General features: G+C 38.2%; 1 protein-coding gene across 11 annotated transcripts in view; it reads right to left on the bottom strand.

The window, feature by feature from the left end:
• Nucleotides 1-21766, bottom strand: part of Etv1 (ets variant 1) — a 90402-nt gene that overhangs the window by 36410 nt on the left and 32226 nt on the right. For 10 of the 11 annotated variants that reach the window (NM_007960.5, NM_001347379.1, XM_006514965.3 and 7 more), the window contains 2 exons: nt 6167-6296; nt 2805-2993 (listed from right to left, as the gene is read on the bottom strand). In NM_007960.5, coding sequence (NP_031986.1) covers nt 2805-2993; nt 6167-6296 — 319 coding nt within the window. Of the gene's footprint in view, nt 1-2804; nt 2994-6166; nt 6297-9315; nt 14605-21766 lie in introns of those variants that run through there. The other variant, XM_006514969.4, reaches the window with a different exon arrangement.

The following is a 21766-nucleotide window of genomic DNA, read 5'->3' as shown; positions in this document are numbered from 1 at the left end:
TAAAACATATCCATGAGCAAATATTAGCCTATTAACCCTCCCCACTAAAAGCGTCCCGGAGACTTTAATTTTGAAAGTTAGCATTTAATTTCAGTAATGTTAAATGAAAATAAGGCAAAACCCAAAGAATGGCAGAGCAATTGCTTTAGCATTCGGAAGCATACTCCCTGCCAGGGCTTAACTCTAGGTATACCGGCTACCATGAGAAACATGGAAATTCCGCTTACACCTGCACAAAATAAACTTAGAAGCCCAGATATTGTGAAACCCACAGCGGGGCTGGCTGGCACTGCATGCATTTCCCTTCTCTTGCTTATTTCATTAGCCAAAAAAAGAAACAGAAATTATCATTAAGAACTGTCAAGGAGTGAATCAGAAAATGGTAACTTGGAGATAAAATAAGAAGCTGGCTCCTTTCTGAAGCCTTAAAAGGAAGCTAATATCGCTCGCACTGGAAGCATTGTAAGGAAGCAAAGCTATTTGCTTTTTACAAGTCAATGTGATTTGTACTTGTTCTTGTGAGAGGCCATGTATGTATCAGGGACATGAATCCCGGGAGAATGTATGGCTTGGGTGTCATTTGGTGAGCCATTGACCATTGGTCAAAGAGAAAATGAGGAAAAAGTGTGGAGGCTGTATGACCGTAGGGAGGTGGACTGGTGGGGTAGGAGAGTCGGTATATGAACTGGGAGCACGGCTGAAGAAAATAGACCGGTCTCTTGCACAGTGGGTTCACGAAGACGTGCCAAAGGGCTGGTCTGAGGTGTGCGCTGAGGCTAAGGAGAGGAAGCAGAATGCAGGCCAGCTGGCTGTAAACTGTTCCCAGAGTGAGGTGGGGTGCCTGGGCTGGAGGGAGCTATCTGGGGAAGGGATCTGTTCCCAGAGCAAATTTGCCATTTATAACCAAGGGACTGCCATTTGTTGGCCAGAGCCCTCTAAGAAATCCTCCTCAGAAACATAAGGCTTCGGAGATTTTCCTGGGATTGGCCAGCTGGTGCCATGCTCAAAACTCAGTTGGGGGGCAGTGGGAAAAGACCCCGAGCTTCCCTCTTGTAGTTCCGGGCCGGCTGTCGTTAGTCTCAACTGTTTGACTTCAAGTTGAGAGACAAAAATTGATCTGGCCAAAGCACCTCCAGTTAGGTCATCTAAAAACAAGCGCACTACCTACTCAGCAGTCACCTTGCCTTAGGGATAGCCTGCCTACACAGAGGGCAGACGACGTAACCTATAATTCAGTGCTCATTCGAAATGCAGGGCACTGGTGACAATAAATTCGGGTGCGTCTTCGGAAGAAGACAAAAGCAGTGGTTTGTCACCCCTGCTAGTTCTCTGGCCCTGCAAAATGTGCTCCTGTTTAATGGCCTACCCTGCAACGGGCATCCTCTCATCTGTATTTACAAAACTGCTTGCAGAGAGATGCACATAGCATTTCACTCTAAATACATCTCTAGTTTGTGGAGTGAGAAAGCAAAGACATTAGGAGGCGTTTAGGAACTACAGCTCAGGAGAACTGGGTGACGGGTGCCAAAGGGAGAGGACATGGTTTTGTTTCACATGGGGAAATTAGATTTCATGCTATTCCTTTATAGCAAGGAGTAACTCAATTTGAGACTGAGGTATAAAGTGTTTCTTTATATATCCAGATTTGCCTGCGGTACACCTGCTTCCTCCGATGACTGCGAGGAGTCCTTTCAAATCAGCTATTTTTACAGTGATGTATCTCAGCCAGTTCTGGTTGTCGTTCCTGGATGAACTTTTGAAATTTGGGGGATCCAATGGTTAATGTAATTTTATATTGAGTGTAACTGTATAACTTTTCAATTAAAAGGCAGATTTTAAACAGAAAGACAATAGAAACTCTAAGCTGTGAATTTCCTAATGATGTCATTCCTACTTCTGCTCTTGGAAGCATCTAATGCAGGCTACAGATACTACATAGTGGTGTGTGGTGCATGTTTCTTTCTACTTAGTATTCAGGGCTATCACAAAGATAGTTACACAAGAGGCAGTATTTTGCCATCATCTCTGTCCACACTTCTGATAAAGTCTTTTTCTCCCATGGAGACTATTGTTAAAGAGTTTCCTGGACAGCACTGGTAATGGCGAACCAAACAGAAGAGATGAATTTAGCTGAATAGAGTAAGCCTGTGTTCTAGCTCATGGATTAAAGAAGTACTTCTTCCCGAATGGCATTGAAACTTGTCTCAGTCAACAGTCTCCAATTACATGGCTCTCACTTCTTGCCTTGTTCATTTCTAAGTAACACTCATTTGGCAACTGTATCTCTGAAGCACTTTTTTAGAGTCCATAGTCATGGGTTTATGGACATTAAATAGTCATTTGCAAGGAAAGCAAACAGATTAATCAAGTAAGTTATACTCTGTAAGACTATGTATAACTAAGCCATTCAATGTAAGGTAATGACCCTAATTTTGTAGGTTACCTAATAAAAGGAGTCTACGAACTTTGCAAAACTAGTGTACTCGTACACATGCATGCTCTGTTGTAACGTTTAAGTGAAGCAATTAATGAGAAGTGAAGGAGAAATGTTCAGATTAATTTCATTTTAGCAAACAATTTAAACCTTTACAAAAGTACTATTTGCAAATTATCTTCTCCGTAAATTATTTTTATTATTGATAGAGCAACCTTTTACTGAGAATATTTTGTACAAATGTGCCGAATTAATATGCTCACCTTAAAACACTAGAGATCTTCAGAACAGTTGTGGGTAACGTCCTCCATGAAAGCTGAAACTGGTGGAGATTTTTACTTTTTCATCTGAAAGGGTGTCTGCAGCTTACCTGTGGTCCATGGGGTAGGTGCTGTCTGGTATGGACTGAGAAGGAGGGAGGTGAGCTGGGAAGGCCCGGTCAGGTTTCGGAGTATGAGCTGTGTTTGGAGATGCATGGTGTAGTGGGGACACTGGAGTGCTGGATGGTGTCGGGGGATTGGAGGGCCTCATTCCCACTTGTGGCTTCTGATCATAGGCACTGCCCAGAGAACAAACGAGAGCATAGGTTGCATTGGAGTAATTTTTAAAGATCCCGATCCTAGGAAAATAACTAAACTCACCTTAGACATAAGTGATAAGGGAGCTAAACTCCTTTGGATTTTGATTTTTTTTTTTAATAAGAGAATCTCTAAACTTCAAAGCCCCCATGCTCTGACATAGAAAAATATCATATGAAGTTGGATAATGACTATTTGTAACATACATTTTCAGTAGACAACTTAGTTAAGGAGGCCCTGTGTGCTGAGGGATTGCCATTAACCTCTGTCTATTGTGAACACCCACCTTTCAGAAATAGCTCTTTCCTAAATCATTAAATACCTGAGTATCATTCTTACTCTCTATTACATTTCAAAGCAAGACCTAATGTCAGCTTAGTAAGAAAGACCATATTTGATTTGCCTTTATGTGTGGTAGAATTCGAGGCAGTGCTCTTGCTTTTCTAGATCTTTTATATTAAATGATGTTTGGCCTTGAATTCCTTGATAATAAAGATTAATGAGGAGAATTAAAGTGTCTCTGATATAGTTAAGCTTTCTTTGATTGTGAGTGCAAAATAATATTAAGAATAAAATCCTATTATCATAGACTAACTTCCACTCTCAATTACAAATGCAAAAACAGTAAGCTGTTTGTTTTATACTATAACTTTGAATTGCTTTCCAGTGTGTGGCTTTTTGAAATATCTAATGTCTTTAACAAGGAAAATACCTTACTAAAATCAGATTTTATTTTCTGAACAACAAAAAGGTATCTAGGTACACTCTTTTAAAAATATTAGTAAGAGCTGCTTAAGTTCGTGCAAGACTTTAATTGCAACAGAGGCAGGCAAATCTCTGTGAGTCAACCTTGGCTACAGACTGAGTTCTATGCCCCAGCCTATACTGACTAGTCAGATCCGATCTCAAAACAAAGTATATATGTAGGTAAGTATGCATGTATATATATACATAAGTGTATATACAAAAGTGATAGACTTTTAAAAGAAATATTTCCTTTGCAGATTAATGTAAAATAACTTATAGTTTCTCTATTACTTCAACAGAATTATATCCACGCTTAAATATGCTTTCCAGAAGTGCAGGGGTATGTGATACGTAGTAATCTACTCCATCTTTAAAGCTATCTGTTCCCATATAAAATACACTGGGAAGGAAATTGGTGGAGGAGAAAAGAGGAACTGTAGAAGGGAGCAAATATGGGAAAAGATTTAATTAAAGTGCATCATACATATGAATGAAATTCTTAAGCCGAAAACAAAAATGTCTTGTGTTTGGTTTTACCTATGTTCTTTACTGATGTTTCTAAAAAAAAAAAAAAAAAAAAAAAAAAAAAAAAAGACCTACTATTTTTATGAATTGGCTTGCTTGAGTCTTTCGCATAAAAAAGAAGAAACAAAGTTAGGTGAGGTGGCTCATGCCCTTAAGCACTCTGGAGGCAGAGACAAGTGGATCCCTGTGAGTTCCAGGTCAGCCTGCTCTACAGAGTGAGTTCCAGGATGGCCAGAGTTACATGAAGAAACCCTGTCTCAAACAAACAAACAAACAACAAGAAAAAAAGAAAGAAAGAAAGAAAGAAAGAAAGAAAGAAAGAAAGAAAGAAAGAAAGAAAGGAAGGAAGGAAGAAAGAAAGAAGGAAAGGAAGGAAGGAAGGAAGGAAGGAAGGAAGAAAGAAAGGAAGGAAGAAAGGAAGAAAGGAAGAAAGAAAAGAGATAGAAAAATGCCTACTCATCCTAAAATATTACTTCTTCCCCTGTAAGGTGTTATATTAAATTTTATTATTTATAGAGATATGGAAACTCCAGGATGTATTATATATACCATATATGCTGAGAGAGATGGTGTCTTAGATTTTTTTGTTGTTTTGTTTTTGTTTTTGTTTTTATAAACAAAATCCTTCAAATTGTTGGCCAATTCCTCAACTGTTAGTTTATAGGTCTGAGATATATTGTATAAAACAGTATTTTTATGGTCACCATAATAACTGGTTCAATGACTGGAAATTGTCCAATGTTAAAATAATTGTGTTGTTATACACACCTTAATGAGAAAATGCAAACAACAAAATGAAATAGCCAAATGCATGGTAGTATCTAACACGAACTCGGTTTGCTCTCATAGTTTACTTGTATAATAGATCTGTTTTAGAGAATATATTTAGTCTCAAATGAGCTACCTCCCAATTTTAGGCTTTAGTGAGCCTCTTAGAAAGTCACATATGAAACAATAAATTTCAAGAGCAAACAGGAACAAAGGATCTCAGCATTGGTCAGTTGCCACGAGATGGCACAATCTAATTTTTTTGACTCTTCCATCTAACAGACGTAAAAGATGGCATAAGCAGGTATATTTGCAGTAACACAAGATTCTTCCGGATCCTAACACATTGTGCCTGAATTGATATACCTTATGAAACAGCACAAAGATTTGGAATCATTTTTCTAAGTTCTCAAGCCACCTCCCTTTAAGAACTAAGTCTCTACTGTAATCAAGAATAATAGTCAACAGCTATAGCCAGCTCTATTTTTTTTAATGCAATTAGAGGCCAAGATGAAAAGTAAAAAGCATGCAATTCACTACAAAGGGTTTTTAATGAACATATGTGTTATCAAATTTTCTAGCAAATGAACAATGCACTTTGAATGCACCACCCTTTATTATCATCTCAAGAACAACCGGCTTTTTAATAGATAATAGCCTTGGCTAGGCCTTATAAAATTATAGTTTTATTGCAATTGTCCATGAATGCACCTTATAGATCATCTGTAAAGCCTGTCAGATAACTAATGTACTGCCTTTGCTTGCCAAATGTTATATTTTTTTCTACAAACTATCTAAAGTACATAATGCATTCGTTCTGATGGGAACCTTCAAAAGCTGCTTGTGCCAAGCAAGACCCTCTTTTCAAACTCAAGATGCATCACCACAGTGGAAAAGCAACTGATGGTTGAGATGAGAATTATTACTTTAAAACGATTCTAAAGTGTGTGATTGTATGGCAAATGGGTCTTTAGAGTTCTGCTGAATACATTACCTAATTAGCTTATTATGTAATGAAGATGTAACCCATAACATTGACTTGAGATTTTATTATCATTCTACACTTTCTGTTTCCAAAAGGGATGCTGCTCTCTACGAGCACAAGGCTTCTTACCTGACATTGTACAGGCACTTTTCTCCATAGCTGAATTTAAAGGGCTGCTCTTGACTGCAAGCAGACCCGAGTTCTGAACATGGGCTGTGGGGTTCTTTCTTGATTTTCAGTGGGAGGCCATGAAAAGCCACTAAAAACAGAACAAACATATCCGTAAAGATTTAAGTCAATCAATAATTAAGTCTATTAGTCTGTTTTACTTCTCTTATTTAGATTATCATTAACAGTTCACAGTAACTTATGCTTTTAAGAAAAATAGCATTTGATACTCTATTCTGGACATTTCCTGTGCTCTGCAGCCAGCCCCCTTTGTGCGTTTACTGTGTAACAAAATGCAAACCTGTTTTTGTTTGTTTGTTTGTTTGTTTTTTTTTTGCTTTGGTGAAATGATATTAACAATGCTAAAAGCTCAGTTTTCAGAAAAGAAGTTTCGAAAACCTGTTATAAATATTTCCATTGACTAAAACAGAGGCAAAAATTTACATCTGTTTAGCCAAGATAGAAGTAAGGAGTCAAGCACTATTGTATTATATAGTATTGCTTCAGTAGCAGTGATCTCATGACACAGGACAAAGGATATCCAGGTGTAGGTCCAAAGGCAAGCCATAAAAGTATGGGACCTATGGAAACCAACATCTTTATGATTGGTGGTTATTTTTAGACAGAAAGCAAAATCCCTGCCTAGCTATTTACCTAAACTATAAAGTTAAAATATGATACATGGAAGATTTTCGCCACATGTAATCCTCAATAAAAATTATTCTGTATCAAATAGTATTTTCCCTTTTTTCATATAACTTAATATGTAACTATTTTTAAAGCATAGTTAGTTACTGTTCAAGTACATTCATTGAGCTTAATTTAAAGTCAGTTATGTCATAAAATGTACACTGTAAGAAACACACTCACACATATATTCACATAAATGTGCTTATTTTAGGACTATAAAACTAATGAATAAATTTCACTGTATTTTAAAAAATCTGATGATTCCACAAGTGTTCACTATATTCTCTTTAGATTTCTTTCACAATGACATGTCTATGAGTAAAATTTTTGATACATGGAAAAGAAAACCACAAAAGCATTTACTGTGTTTACTAAGAAAACCCTCTCCTCCTGTATTGTATACATGTGTAATACATGTGTGTGCATACAGTATCACTAACTCTTGGAATGAGAAACATGTATGCTACAACATATTTATTGGTTTTTTTGTAAAACTTTTAAATTATTTTCAAGCTCTTTAAATATAGACAGCAAAATGTATGTACTCAATTTCTAGAACTTTGAATTAAAACCGAAATTTTATATTTTCCTAAACTGTAGCAACATACAAAGAAACCCATTTGTCCACTTAAAAAGTCACATAAAAAACTGAAAATTCAGATTTAATTTACATGAATAAAAGTTTGTTAAGACTTAAGATGCTATATTCTTTAGTTAGGACTTTTTAACCAAAGGTATAAGAAGATTAGTAAACAGCTTGAAGAATAAATTTAACCTAAGAGAAAAACTTACCAAATTAAGGTTTACTAAAATTAAAATGACCTCTTTAATGGCACTATTAGAAGAATGAAAGATAAGGCCAAAAGATTTAGAAAATATCTAAATAGCAAGATGGGGCAGGAGGCAGCAAAATGAGTGAAAACTAAGTCAAAGTTTTGCTCATCAGGAAATTGCCAATATGATGACAAGATTATCACCAAATGCTCATTAGAAAAACCAAACTATAATAAAAGGTTGACAATCCTGATATTGAACAAAATAAGGGAAGTAAGTACAAGCCCCTCAGAAAAAGTTGAGACTGCCTGAAAGCTGCAATATGAATGTATTATGGTCCAGTAATTACACTAATACATATGTCCCTATATGTGTGTGTATGTATATATGAGAATGGAGTTCATATGCTCCCCAAAAGACATATGTAGGAATGTTTGTGGAAGTTTTATTATGTAAAGAAAGCTAAAAAGGTTTTAAATATGCATTGGTGGAGATAAGAAAGTATGGCATCTGCATGCAAAGAATATTTAGGAATAACAAGGAATAAAGCCCCTTCCAATGCATCCAAAACCACAGATGCTCTCTCACAGCTCTGCAGCTAAGCCCTGTGGATTTCCAAAGCAAAACTAGCAGAGAGAGTAAAGATTTCCCTCTGCATCTAGCCTGTGGTTTTGTTTGGCGGCTCAGTTAAATTAAGTTGTTGAGATGGGCTGTATCTCCATGGCTAGCGTCCTTCAAACCAAGGGGAGATGTGGACAAAAGTCGTGACCTCCAGAGAGACCATTGTGTGACACTGAAGGCAGCGATCAAGCAGCAAACCCAGAAATGTCAAAGAAGGATATGAAAGTGGAAAGGACTGCGGACAATCATAGAGCAGATTCTCTCTCTCTCTCTCTCTCTCTCTCTCTCTCTCTCTCGCTCTCTCTCTCTCTCTCTCTCTCTCTCTCTCTTCTCCTCTCCTTCCCTCCCTCTCCCCTCCCCTCCCTCCTTCCCTCCCCCTCTCTTACTCCTCAGAACCTTCCTTACATCTTCATCCTGCTCTGTAGCCACTGAAGATGAAGCGAAGCCGTATCTGTTGTTTAAGCCACCCAGTACATAGCACCTTGTTATTGCACCTTAATCTAATGCTTCATTCCTAGTAAGTGTTGTCACCAAGCTGGCCAAGTAATGATTTTAGGCTACAAGAATTTCTAGGTGATTATCATAACCGGACAAATGCTGCGTCCAATGTGAGGCATGGCTCCACCAGTGCACATTGTGTTCAAATAGACCCAGCACTTGAAAAAATTCTATTTAGATGCCAACACTAGAACTCTCTCCACCTTGTAAGCTCCCCAGCAATACCAGTGGAGGGTTTCCACTCTCTTTACAACCTCATTCTATGCCTGTGGGGCTGTGAATCATGATGGACCAAGAATTGATTTTTCTTTACTAGTCCCAAGTCAAAGACTAACAGGACGATCTAAGATACCCAGCATTTATCTTTTTTTTTTTTTTCATATCTGTAGGTGAAGCATCAAACTTAAAGCCAAACCGAAGCCTTCGATTTTTCTGCACAAGATCGTTTATGACCTGAGCTCACTAAAGCTTGCCTCCCTCCTGGGAATCATACCTATGACTTCCTGTAGACAACTTCTCTTATTTACCTTTGCATGAGAGATGTAGAGACTCCCACCAGGACAGGCTGAGTTGGAGGCTGCCTACAGTATATTTCATCCCAGGACTCGAGGCTTAGCGTCTGCTAATAGGAGGTTTTTCCAGATCATTGGCACCGGCGCAAGAGAAAGCAGCACATTCATCTCGTGCAATTTGCTGTACCTTCCCACATGGAGCTGGTGCATGTAAAAGGCTGTTAAGTACTAAATTATTCCTTATCAAATCACCATCATCTGGAGTCATGATCAACACTAATTAAATTACTTTCACTGAACACGGCTCCAGCCTGCTGCTGAGGCTGCTAGCGTTCCGCTTACAGTGCGGTCCTCCCTGGGTCCGGAACACAGACCTGCAGGCATCGGCATTGTTTGTAGTTTAATTAAAGTGAATCTTTCCTTTTTCAAGGGAATTAAATCAAGCGAGTTAGCCTCTTCATTTCATTGACGAAGAAATGATGTTTCCAAATGATACTTTATTCCTGACTTCATAGAGTTCGGATCGTTTATCTAAGTATGAAATTTAGAGTTCATCTCAGGCATTCCTCAAACAGGGTCCGAGGGTTCCCATGCAAACTTTTACAACCACACAGCTATCAGCTTTTCTAGGGAGAAGTAGATAGAACACTCAAGAGATGGGCTTTGCATTCTATGCCTTGATGGAAGCTTGACCTTTAAAAACACGTCGTACGGCTGACTAATGATGACTGAGTTTGTCTAACGGTTAAATTTAAGAGCTCCAAAATATCAGGACTTAAAAATATGCACTTTCAAAAATAAATTTAACCACTTCCTAACCCGAGGGTTTGCAAGAAGTGGTTATGGCATTCATGGTTAACTGCATAGACATTCGGTGATTGTTTTCATTGAAGAGCGTGAATGATGAGACAGGGCCTAGTACCTTTCCTCTTCTACCCACATTTCAGAAGGGAAAGAGTTCCGTCACAAATCTACTGAAGCACTGAGGCGCTCTTAGGTTTCCACAAGCAAGGATCCTAATTTAAATGTGAACTCGTGATTGAGCAGAAAGACAACATAAAACAACTCGTAGGTCGAGAGAATGAATTACATTCTCTCAGGAGAATACTTCCTTAGTCATGACAAGAAGGCCTTACCTTGTAACGTTCCGCTGAGAACAGAAGATGTTTGTGACAGCTATCCACTAAACAGTCATCTACAAATGGAGTTTTGGTGTGAGGCTGAGTTTACAATCTGAATAAGAAACTGCAGCTATGTTTGAAAATAACTCAGATTTACATAGTATTTTGTGATCTTCAAGGCTGGACTTGACTGTTGCTCAAATGCTCAGATGTCAGTCTTGGTCCCCAGTGTGAGGCATGGTTGTAAGAAGAGGGAATCTTTAGGCAATAAGTCCTAGTGGGAGGAAGATTTCAAGGTCCTGGTGCCTCTTTTATTTCCCAGCTATAAAAAACTTCTTCTGATATGTTGTATTGTGCACTACAGATTAAAAATGTATAGCCTACCCCCTAAAATCTCTGAAGCCATTAGCCAAATTAAGCTTTCTACCTTTTAAGTTCATTCTATTGGTTATTTAGTCACAGACCTGAAAAAATAACATAAAGAATCCAAGCAGAATGCCTGGATAAAGATCTCAGACAACATTAAAGCAGGTTAAGAATTAGAGCCTGGGGCTGAAGAGGTGGCTCAGTGGTTAAGAGCACTTGTTGTTCTTACAGAGGACCCAAGTTCAATTCCAAGCATCTACACAATGGTCCGTGACTATGTGTAGCTCCAGTTTCAGATGAGCCAGTCTCCTCTTCTGACCTTCATAGTCATCAAGCCTATATGTTGACAGACATACACAGAGGCAAAAACTTCCACATGTAAAGTACAATGTATCTAATCTAAAAAGTTAATATTATTGCATGCAAAGGGAGGTGGAAGGGAATGGATCTGAAGTTCCAGGCCCTCAAAGCCAGCCTGGTCTACAAGACACCCTACTTTAAAAATAGTAACAAACAAAAATTTTTAAATGAATCTTGGGTTTTTGGTTGCAATAAAATTAAAAATCTGTTTACATTTGCACTTGAAATGTTTCTTGTTAAAGAACACACTATAACATTGTATAAAATCACATCAGATGTTTTTGAACCCGTCATTCCTTCCCTGTTTGTATCTACTAGGCCTTAAATGGTAGTCTGGAGCTCTGAGAGCTATGGAGTGCAGGTGTTGAAAAAGATGACTTCATACCATCAAGTGCAAATATAGGTCTAATCATAGTTTTATTTAGATTTCTGAAAAATATTTCCTCTAGCAAAGATTTTAGCCTGTTCTATATTCCTTATGTTTGATTAATTCATGTGTGTGTGATACACACAGCTGTATGCATGACCTTACTAATATATTCTTGGCACTTGTATCTAAATGCAAAAATTTCTCAGAGCATTTGTGTTTGCTTTTAGGCATTCTGCCTTCCTTCAATTTATTACTGTGACCAAGACATTTAAAATTTCACACTACTCATATTACACTGAAGCAAAGATGGTGCTTACACACTAAGAGTTTGCCTTACCCTGGGATTACAAAAAAAAAAAAAAAAAAGTCACAAGCAACATACAAGTCTACTTCTAGACATCTCCAGAGAATGTAAAGAAGCAGGAAGTGGGCTGGGCTCTGGGCTTTCACTCTTCTTAGTTTTTAACTTTTCTAAGAGTGAAACGGAATAATAATTTCTAGGAATACAAAGTATTTACCCTAGGAGAAGAAACCTTTATTTTTAGCTCTTGTCAAAAGAGAAACAGGTCTTTGAAGCAAATCTACAGTTTCTAAAGAGAACCAAGCCAAGAGTGCAGCCTCCTCCACTGGTGCTGAGACCCCTGAACTATTATAAAATAATACCAAGCCAAAACGTGACATTTAGGGTAATCTACAGTATGGCACATGAGGACTTCAAAGGACAGGTTGTGACCCCTACAACTTACTACTTGTTTTTATAAATGCACTGGAGGGCCTTCTGGGATTAGTGTGAGCCACAGACCTGAGTTGGAATGATGGACCTGCAAAGCCTGAACATTTACCATCTGATTCTTTCCAGAGAACAGCTTGCAGATCCTTGCTTCAGATCACGTTCTATAGTGATAAGGGAGAAAGCAAACATGAAAGAAGCTGGCCGAGCGATATGTGCTCATGTGCACTGTCAACCTGGTCAACAAAGGTCAGCTTGTTGTGGTCTGGTAACACTTTGTGTGGCCCAGAGTAATCAATTCACAAACAAGCTGATGAAAAATGGCATAAAATTGATACTCTAAAACACTACAGATTTATGAGGTGTGAGGACTTTCAAGGCACTTACTTAGTCTGGGATGACATATAACATGCAGAAATCTTTTACACCTGTCTAGAAAATATAACTGAAAAACAGTCAAAACAAAAACAAATCATGTTACAGACATCAAAATGCTTATGGAAAAAAAAAAATACTGGGCTATGGAAGTGCTTTGGAAGGAAAAAAAAAACTCTGTAAAAGGTGAAAAAATAAATGGTATACATAAATTAGATTATTTAAGAGCAGATACAAGCCCGCCATGAAAAATGCATGCAGACTTTTATAAAATAAATGTAGTTCGGAGTACACTGAGTAGAAGAAGCACTCCCTTTAAGTTAGTATCACTTCAAGTTCAGGTGATAAATGCATGGTGATGACCTCAATTAGTCCTCAGCTAAATCTCAGAAGCAAAGGGGAAGGCGTATGTACAAATAAGGATGATAATGTCAAGCGTTCTGTAAATACACCTCACAATGTAGGAAGGAAGCTCAGGGGTCTTCAAGCTGCTCGTAAGCCTCTCCAGAGATTCTTTCTCAGTACATTTGCCTCTTCAAACTCTCCCTCCTCTCACTGTGCACATACACACACACACACACACACACACACACACACACACACACACACACTGGCATCCATTACTAAAGAGCCTAATCTCTGCTATCAGCAGAGTGCCTTTATGGGGCCATTAAACCATTTCTCTTGTTTACAGTGCCTGAAGAAAGATGTGAATTATGTCTGTGACAAAACAAGCGATAACATTTCTAAACCGCTATCAAAATGCAAACTGAAACACATTTAAGGGCAGGAACCCTGATTCTGGTTTTCATGATTTTCCATTGTTTACAGACTCTGCGAATATATTCATCTATAATATCTCTGAGGCAGAAATTCAGATCATAGCACAGAAACGTGATGTCCATTTCGTTCTTAAATAAGATTCCTTAAATAGTTATAAGAAAGAAAAAAAAAAGAGCCAGAAAATGTTCAGAGATATTATTGTTTCAGAGATCCACTCTGTAGTGGGCTCCTTGATGCTTTCACAACTTAAACGATATTTAGTAATCATGAGAAACAACCATTGTTCTGAACCTCAGAATTCTTTTAGGTCAAGATGTTATGTATGGCCCAAGTTTTGAGACTGAGAGTGTTGGTTTAATCATCAGAACCCTTTGATTGCAGAAATGATAAGACGAAGGCCAGAGTGTAAAGCAGGCCAGCTTGGGGCACATCAGATACCTGCTGTCAACAGAGCATCTTAGTGAAATCATGCATTTATGAAGATAGGACCTGACCCTTCGGTGACTCCTGTCAGTAACTGAAAATGCTCTTCATTTCAAGGATTTCTAAATAATTCTGTCAGAGGCAAACAGAGGTGACACAGTTGATAAGGTCCTGGAGGTGACCCTGGAACTCACACCTCCATCCAGCGTCACATGTGCACACACAGGGACCTGAATGCAATGTGGAAATAGAAGCCCAGAATCCTCACAGATTGCAGAATGGACTTCTTGATGAAGATGTGACCTCCTGGGACAGCCATTCCTCAAAAGTAGACTTGTTACTACAACTTCCCGTGCATTGCAAAGCACTGGTATACAACTTAACAGAATAGTATGGATCTGCGATTGGGGTTTTCATGTATCATCCCTCTGCTCAGTGACTGGTGGGGATGCAATGTGGACTTGTCTCACTTGACTGAAAATGATTTTTCCCACGACATCTAATGAACTCTATCTAAGGCTGCTAACATTTCGGCTGGGTTCAGATATATTTAGTTACTTGTGAAAACCTGGATTTTCATATTTGCCTCACTATCTTTTGCTACCATCCCAATCTCCAACAATATCTCTACTGAGCTCACTTCACCTGTTTATCTGCTAAGCATGTAACTGCCTTTCCCTTTATTTAACACATATAGTCATAATGTATCCATATGTAGACACACTTATACATGCTCACATTTTCTGTCAATCTGTCTGTGTATCTGTCTATCTATCTATCTATCTATCTATCTATCTATCTATCTATCTATCTATCTGTCTATCCCTCATCTATCTCTTTATCCATCTATCATCTATATTTTTCTCATTCTCTCTCTTCCTCTCTCTCTTTCTCTCTCTCTCTTTCTCTCTCTCTCTTTCTCTCTCTCTCTCTTTCTGTGTCTCTCTCTTTCTCAGCAGCTCTAATCATACATGTTATGTCAATGGACTATGTCCTCAAGGACTTCCTCAGCCAATAATGATGAGTAGCAGAGCTACTGCCAAATAGATTAATTAGAGAAAAATTATGAAAATCTGATACAAGACTTTGGAGCTTATGTTTTTCTGGGACCATATTGTGAAAATAGGCACCGAACTCTACTCTGGGCATTTTTGCACTATGGAAATAATAGTAACTCACATTCACAGTGACCCTTAACCATTATGAAAAAAATGAAATCAGGTATAAGTACTGTATTTAAGCAAGGAGTGTTCATAATGCACATTAGAAAGCTGTGCAGTCAATATGGTTGACATTTTAAAGCACTCGCTGTTTTAAAAGGTGTTTCAAATCTCATTTAAATTTGATGGCATGGACCACCTACTTTCTAGTTGATATGGAAAAGAAAGATATTATCATAATAACAAAACAAGCAGTATCAAACCCAGAATGTTATATTCCTAATTTTAAAAGCATCATTAATGGGCTGAACGTACAATATGTTGATTCACTCCTTTGAATTTCATGCCCAAACTTACTATAATGGCTTTTCAGCTTAGTGGTGCTAAATGATCCTCACCTTCCCAGTCTAATTGGCAGCAAAAGTATCCTGGGAGGAAGCTGGTCTTTCTCTCTGGAAAAGGGTAGGAGCAGGAAAAAGAGGGCCTGATGGAGGAACTATCCAAAGCAAATCACTTTTGCATTTCACTTTGGCTTCCAGTCAGATCTTCCTACCCCTACTGGTCCAGTAGATGGAAAACAGCGTGACACCTTTTTTTGGAAACAAATTCTGTGCCATGAGCCCAAACATACAACACTCCACATCCAACTGCCAAGAACAAAACAGAACAAGCTGCAGCTATTGGAGAAAGAGAGCTAATCAATCGAAATGAAACTCCCCTAAGAGGAATTTATCTGAATCTACACCTCCCCTGAACATGTCCTACTAAATGAAGTCCTAACAATGACCTTTCTGAACCGGGAAACCTTCTTCTACTGAATTTGCCCCTCTGTGCTTTAATATAATCTTTAAGATCCACAAAATCCCCCCAACGAGCAATTACTTCTCTGAACTGAAATTTGTGGTTTCTCTCAAACAATAGGTAACAGGGATTTGGGAATGACTAGGAAGGAAGTTATTTTTCCTAGCTGGGTATAGCCTGGAAAATTCCAACACTTGCTGGTATCTCTCACTTCTGCATAAAGAAATTCTGAGGAATCTTGAAACACATGGACCTGTGAATCCAGACACCAAGGACAGCTTACTCGGCCACTATGCAAACGTGAAAACCTCCTCATCACAGAAAGAACGGAGCACCCGAACCTTCTCCAACATCTAGAGCCGATCTTAGGGTGATCTCCTCAGCAGACAATACAGCAGACCTCTAACAAATACCTCAGAAAAGTTTGATAAATTTGTTCTTCATTATTTATTGCTCCAAATATTTTTTAAAAAAAAAGAGGAAATAAATATGACACAGGAAAGAAAAGGGTAAATGCAGATGGCAACATCAAAATTGTATGGCTTAGACTCAATAAGTGATAGATGGAACTTCCATTTCTCTTTTTAATTAACCTGTTAGCAAGAAAAATCTAACCTAAAATTTAATAGTAATTACGTTAACTATGGGCCATAGTAATATGCAAAACAAAATTGAGATAATAATATTGCATTTGTTCCAAAAGCCTGCCAAATACTAACAGGCTTGTTCTTGTGGGATAAGTACCAACCAACTATTTCCACCACTTGTAAATTTTACTCACCAAAATCAAAACAAACAAAACAAAACAAAACAAAAACATAAGAAAGCAAAAAAACCAAGTCGTCAGGCTAAGGACGATGGTTGTGGCATCAAAGCTGAGGATTGAGTTCAATCCCCAAGACTCATACCGAGAAGAAGAGAAGTGACATAGACTGTCCTTTTATATCCACATGTATTCAGGACAAGGATACCTCCCCCCCACACACACATACATACATACACACACACACACACACACACACACACACACACTCACACACACATACATACACACACACACATACACACACACACATACATACACACACACACACACACACACACACACACACTCACACACACATACATACACACACACACATACACACACACATACATACACACACACACACATACACACACACACACACAGAATGAAAGAACACGTATATTAAAAAAAAACAGTTTAAGAGGCAGCCAATATTTTTGTGAAGGAAAACAACCTATTTTTCAATTTAAATGAAACAAAGTAAATAATGAAACAAATAATTGTGTAAGTGAATTCACTAACTGAAGTCTTCAGAACTAGTGCACTATGACGAAGTTTAGAGGTCACCTCACATATATCAGCATGGTTTGGATAAGGCTTCAAATAAACCCAGGAGTAAGAGACAAGGTATATGGCAGAGAGAGAGAGAGAGAGAGAGAGAGAGAGAGAGAGAGAGAGAGAGAACATAATGGCATTCCAATCTAATATACAATATACGCAAGTCTAAAAAGAATTTATTATTCTGTTACTTTAGATATTTTGCCTTGACTGTTTTCATATGTACCGCCCCCAAATGATCTTTTCGTTATTTTGTAACTCATTGCTACTTACACAATTCCACTTTCTTGTAACCTACTGAATCCTTGGGTTTGATTAGTAATTTCACATATTTTTCTTTTCATCTGTATGGGGGTAAAAAGCCTGCAATTTGCATAGTCTTAAATTGACCATTTTAGCACCAAAAATACCATGTAGGGTAAGTATGGAACAGGCCTCATAGAGTTGCGGCACACCTGCCATATTTCCATGTGCCCCTACAAAGGACATGATTGACATTCATTCAAACACTATTAGTCAGTTGGCTCCTTGTATAAAAAGACCCCGACAGTAGACAATCAAAGCTGAAAACACGTTCTCAATACCAGAGCTAGGAAAGTTTGCCTGGGAAAAGAGAAAGCCAGCTGGCTAGAGCCACACACACATAAAAGTACCTTTCAGTAAATACCAATAAAACTTTACAAGGTGCCAAAATAACAAAGATGCAGTGATTACAATGGAAACGTGGCAATTTTCCTGACAGTAACACCTTCTTCAGAAACACCCTGTGGCTGGGCCCATGTTCCAGTTGTTAATATGGGCTCAGGTAAGTATTCTGTGTGCATTTTATTTTTAAAAATCTACTAATTTAACAAAACACATGTATATTGTATATCCTAAAATAAAATTGAAGGACAGAACGTTAGAATGGCCTGCAAGCAAAAGCGCCTGCCACCAAGCCTGATGGTTTCAATTCTATAGAGGACTCATGTAGGGAAAGGAGAAAACTGACTCCCTCAAGTTGTCCTCTGACCTCCACATCTGTGCCATGGCATGTACATGTGTGCACACTAAATGACTGAAATATAATAAGAATGAATGAAGCAAAATGCTCTGCAATGTTTACATCACTGCTGCATGCATTTATGCCACTCCTATAGAACTGCTTTAGCATGAAGTATTTACCACCTTGAAACATTTTTCATGTAACTTTCTAAGTCTGAGAACTGACCAACAGGACTATAGAGATGGCTTAGCAGTTAAAAGCACTGGCTGCCCTTGGAGAGGACCTGGGTTTCATTTCCATCTCACACATGGTGCTCACGAGAGTCTGTAACTCGAATTCCAGGGGCTCAGATACCTTCTTTTGGTCTTTATAGATACCAAGCTTGCATGTGGAACACACATATATTTAGGGGAAGTATTCACACACATAAAATAAAATTAAATAAATCTTTAAAAAAACAAAAACAAGACAGAGCAAAGAAACAAAATAAAACAAAACAACAACAGAAACCAAGGGCACTCTTAGCTTCCTAGCTCTGGGAAAGTGGTGTTCACTGCCTCTCCCTCCTCTCTCTCTCTGGTCTCTCTCTCTCTGGTCTCTCTCTGGTCTCTCTCTCTCTCTCTCTCTCTCTCTCTCTCTCTCTCTCTCACACACACACACACACACACACACACACACACACACACACACACACACTCCATCAGGAAGCTGAAGCAGAACTCTGTGTCTGAGGACAACATGGCTCTACAGCATGAGCATGTCTCAAACTCAAAGAATGACCTCCCCAAAAAGGAGAACTATGAGGTACATAAGAATAGAGTACGATTGGGAGGGGCACATTCTTCAGCCAATCAGACCCTTGCCCATTTTTTCATTTTTTTTTAAAGTGATAAATAGTTACAGCTACTACATGAGTGACATCCAAATCAGTTTGTCTCTACTGACAAGTCCACCCTATAGAAATAAAACACGAAGCAAACAGTCAAACTCACTAATAAAGGAAACCAAACAGGAGACTTGGATGAGCTTAGCCATAACAGAGAGATCAGCAGTGAGCAAACACCATGGTAAGATACTTACATAAGAATCTGACTTTACAAACTTTATAAGAACAGAGTGTAAACAATCAGTAAATACACAGATCCCATTTCCATAGCTAAAACACATCTTAGCCCCTATGGAAGCTGATACTGAAATATAATATCTCTCATTTTAAAGTGGACCCAGCATCGAGTTACAATTGCAAATGAAACAGGTCACATTACAGTATTTTGGGAGTGGCTTAAGAGAGCACTCTATCTAACTTCACAATCTTGAAAATGAACAGTTACTGATAAGCACTCTGTGAGTGGATATTTAGTTCCTTAATTCTAATTTCAGTACCTTACAGAGATTAACAGTAAGATATATGTATACAAAGTTACAGTAGTTGACTTAGCTGATAGCTTGTGTAACTGTTGGAGTAGCTAGAGCACATAGCCAAGTATTATCCAAACACTCATTACTTGAATGTACAGAGAGACTCGATTCCTGCTCTATTTATAGAATAAGAGATGCTTCCAAAAAAATGTACAGAAAATGATGTTTACAACTTTTATTATACTTTATTAATGTAATTTCTCAGAGGCTAGTCTACGGGGTTCTTGCTCTGCTGTTTTACTCTGGAGCCTTCCTGATACACTGCCCACGAGTCCCTTGAGGCTGCAGGACAGGACAACTCCATATAATAGGAACCATGAGGAACTGAGCCAGACATGAGGGGAACAGAAACATCTCGCCTGCCACACGATTTAACTTCATAGCAAAAGTGTCAGGGCAAGAGTCCAGTGTGTGTGTGTGTGTGTGTGTGTGTGTGTGTGTGTGTGTGTGTGTGCATGTATTATGTATCCTTTTACTTTGATTGGATAACTATGAACACAGTCTTTGGAGTATAATGTATAGCAAGGCAGCCACCATGTCCAGGAGCTATCAAAAATGGAAAACCCTACCACAGACACAAGAGTATTTGGATACTACAGATATTTTACTTCTCTCTTGAGTGGCCCATTTTATGATAACATGAAAACACTTATAGCAGTAATCCTTTCACAAGGCAAGATTTTCTGTTGTTCTGTGTACAGAGGCATTAACTGTAAAACAGCGTCTACGTCTGATTTCCTTTTCTCAAGTTTCCCTCAAATAAATATTAGTTACTAATAGCTTGTGAACTTTTGAATGCTAAGATGTGATTGTTATTAGATAAAGTCTAAGTGGCATGTCTAAACAAAAAGGTCTTCTAATGGTTAGCTGCCTCCTTTAAAACTGTCAAAATTGTGTATTTATTGCTATGTTGACCTACTTAAACTTAAAGTTAACCACTTGGGCCTCTTAAATACTAAATTAGACACCATAATGACTATGACAGATCATGACTACAGGCACATTATTTTCCTATAATTTAGTAATCAAAGAGAACGCCAGTGACAAGTAGCCTTCTTTTTTTTTTACCAGCACAGCATGATGTAGGAGATTGTATATAGAATGGATTTCCCCCTTCATTTCCCTTTTTGTTTTTCCCCTAGAATCATAATCTCATTCTTCAGAGGATCATTTGATGTCACTTAAGGTGTAAGTGGCCCAATAGGTGCATTAAATGCTGTAGAGAGTTGACACATCCAGCATCTTATATTAGCACGTAAAGACAAGGTGTGGGGCGGGTGTTTATTATACAGTCCATGTTGTAACTGATAGTTTCAAGAAACTCAAAAAATATGAAAATGAAAAAGCACTCTGCTCTGCTTCCAAGTGTGCAAATTAAAAAAGGATAGAAAAGATAAGCTTTGAAAAAAGCCCATGGATACCAGCAGCAAAACAATCCCAGGATCACAAACATAATAGGCTGTTTTGCATTCTCCTCCTGGCCTCTTTGAAGTAAATAGAGCTTTGTAAATTGAGGGTGTGCAGGGGATGAAAGGTCAAATAAAGCCTACTTCTCCTCTTCCCTTACTACACAAGCATGAATTTTAGCAAGTGCATATTTCTTCAAATTATCTCACCAGATTTTTAAAAATTTTTAGAAAATACCCAAAGTATATTAATTATTTAATATGTATTTTTGAGTACAGGTGTGCTGATATGCTAAAGTACACTTGAAAAGAAACTCTCTGGTTTTATATCTCCTCTTTCTCCTTCTCGGTACAGAACAGCAAACTTCATCTCGAGATAGTTCCAGGTTCATTTGTTCATCAAATGAATTCCAACTACATCTGATAATGCTTTTGCTATTTCATTCAATCTGATGTATTCCAAAGGACGAATCTCCATCTGCCTTCTCCCCACTGTCTAACGCTCGCTCGTCTGTGTACTCAGACACAGTGTCTATTGTCTCTGAAAGACAGGAAACAGGCTTGCCTGTTGGCAGCATCAACACCTGGTCTTCAGCCACCCCAAAGACCTTCTTCCCTCCATGAACAAAATGAGTGGCAAACACAAATATCTTGAAAATTCTATACCAAGAGGAGCTAATTTCTACTTCTATCCTATCCCAAGTTAGCACTACTTATTGCCTTGAGCAAACACCTTTGTTTTTAAAAAAAACCTCAGTTTTGACAGCCTTACTCTGGTTAAGAATATATTCTTGAGGAAGA

Source organism: Mus musculus, chromosome 12, assembly GCF_000001635.26.
Source record: "Mus musculus strain C57BL/6J chromosome 12, GRCm38.p6 C57BL/6J".
In the NCBI taxonomy this organism is placed as follows: Eukaryota; Metazoa; Chordata; class Mammalia; order Rodentia; family Muridae; genus Mus; species Mus musculus.
The sequence above is the reverse complement of the archived record's forward strand: the minus strand, read 5'-3'. Positions and strand labels throughout refer to the sequence as shown.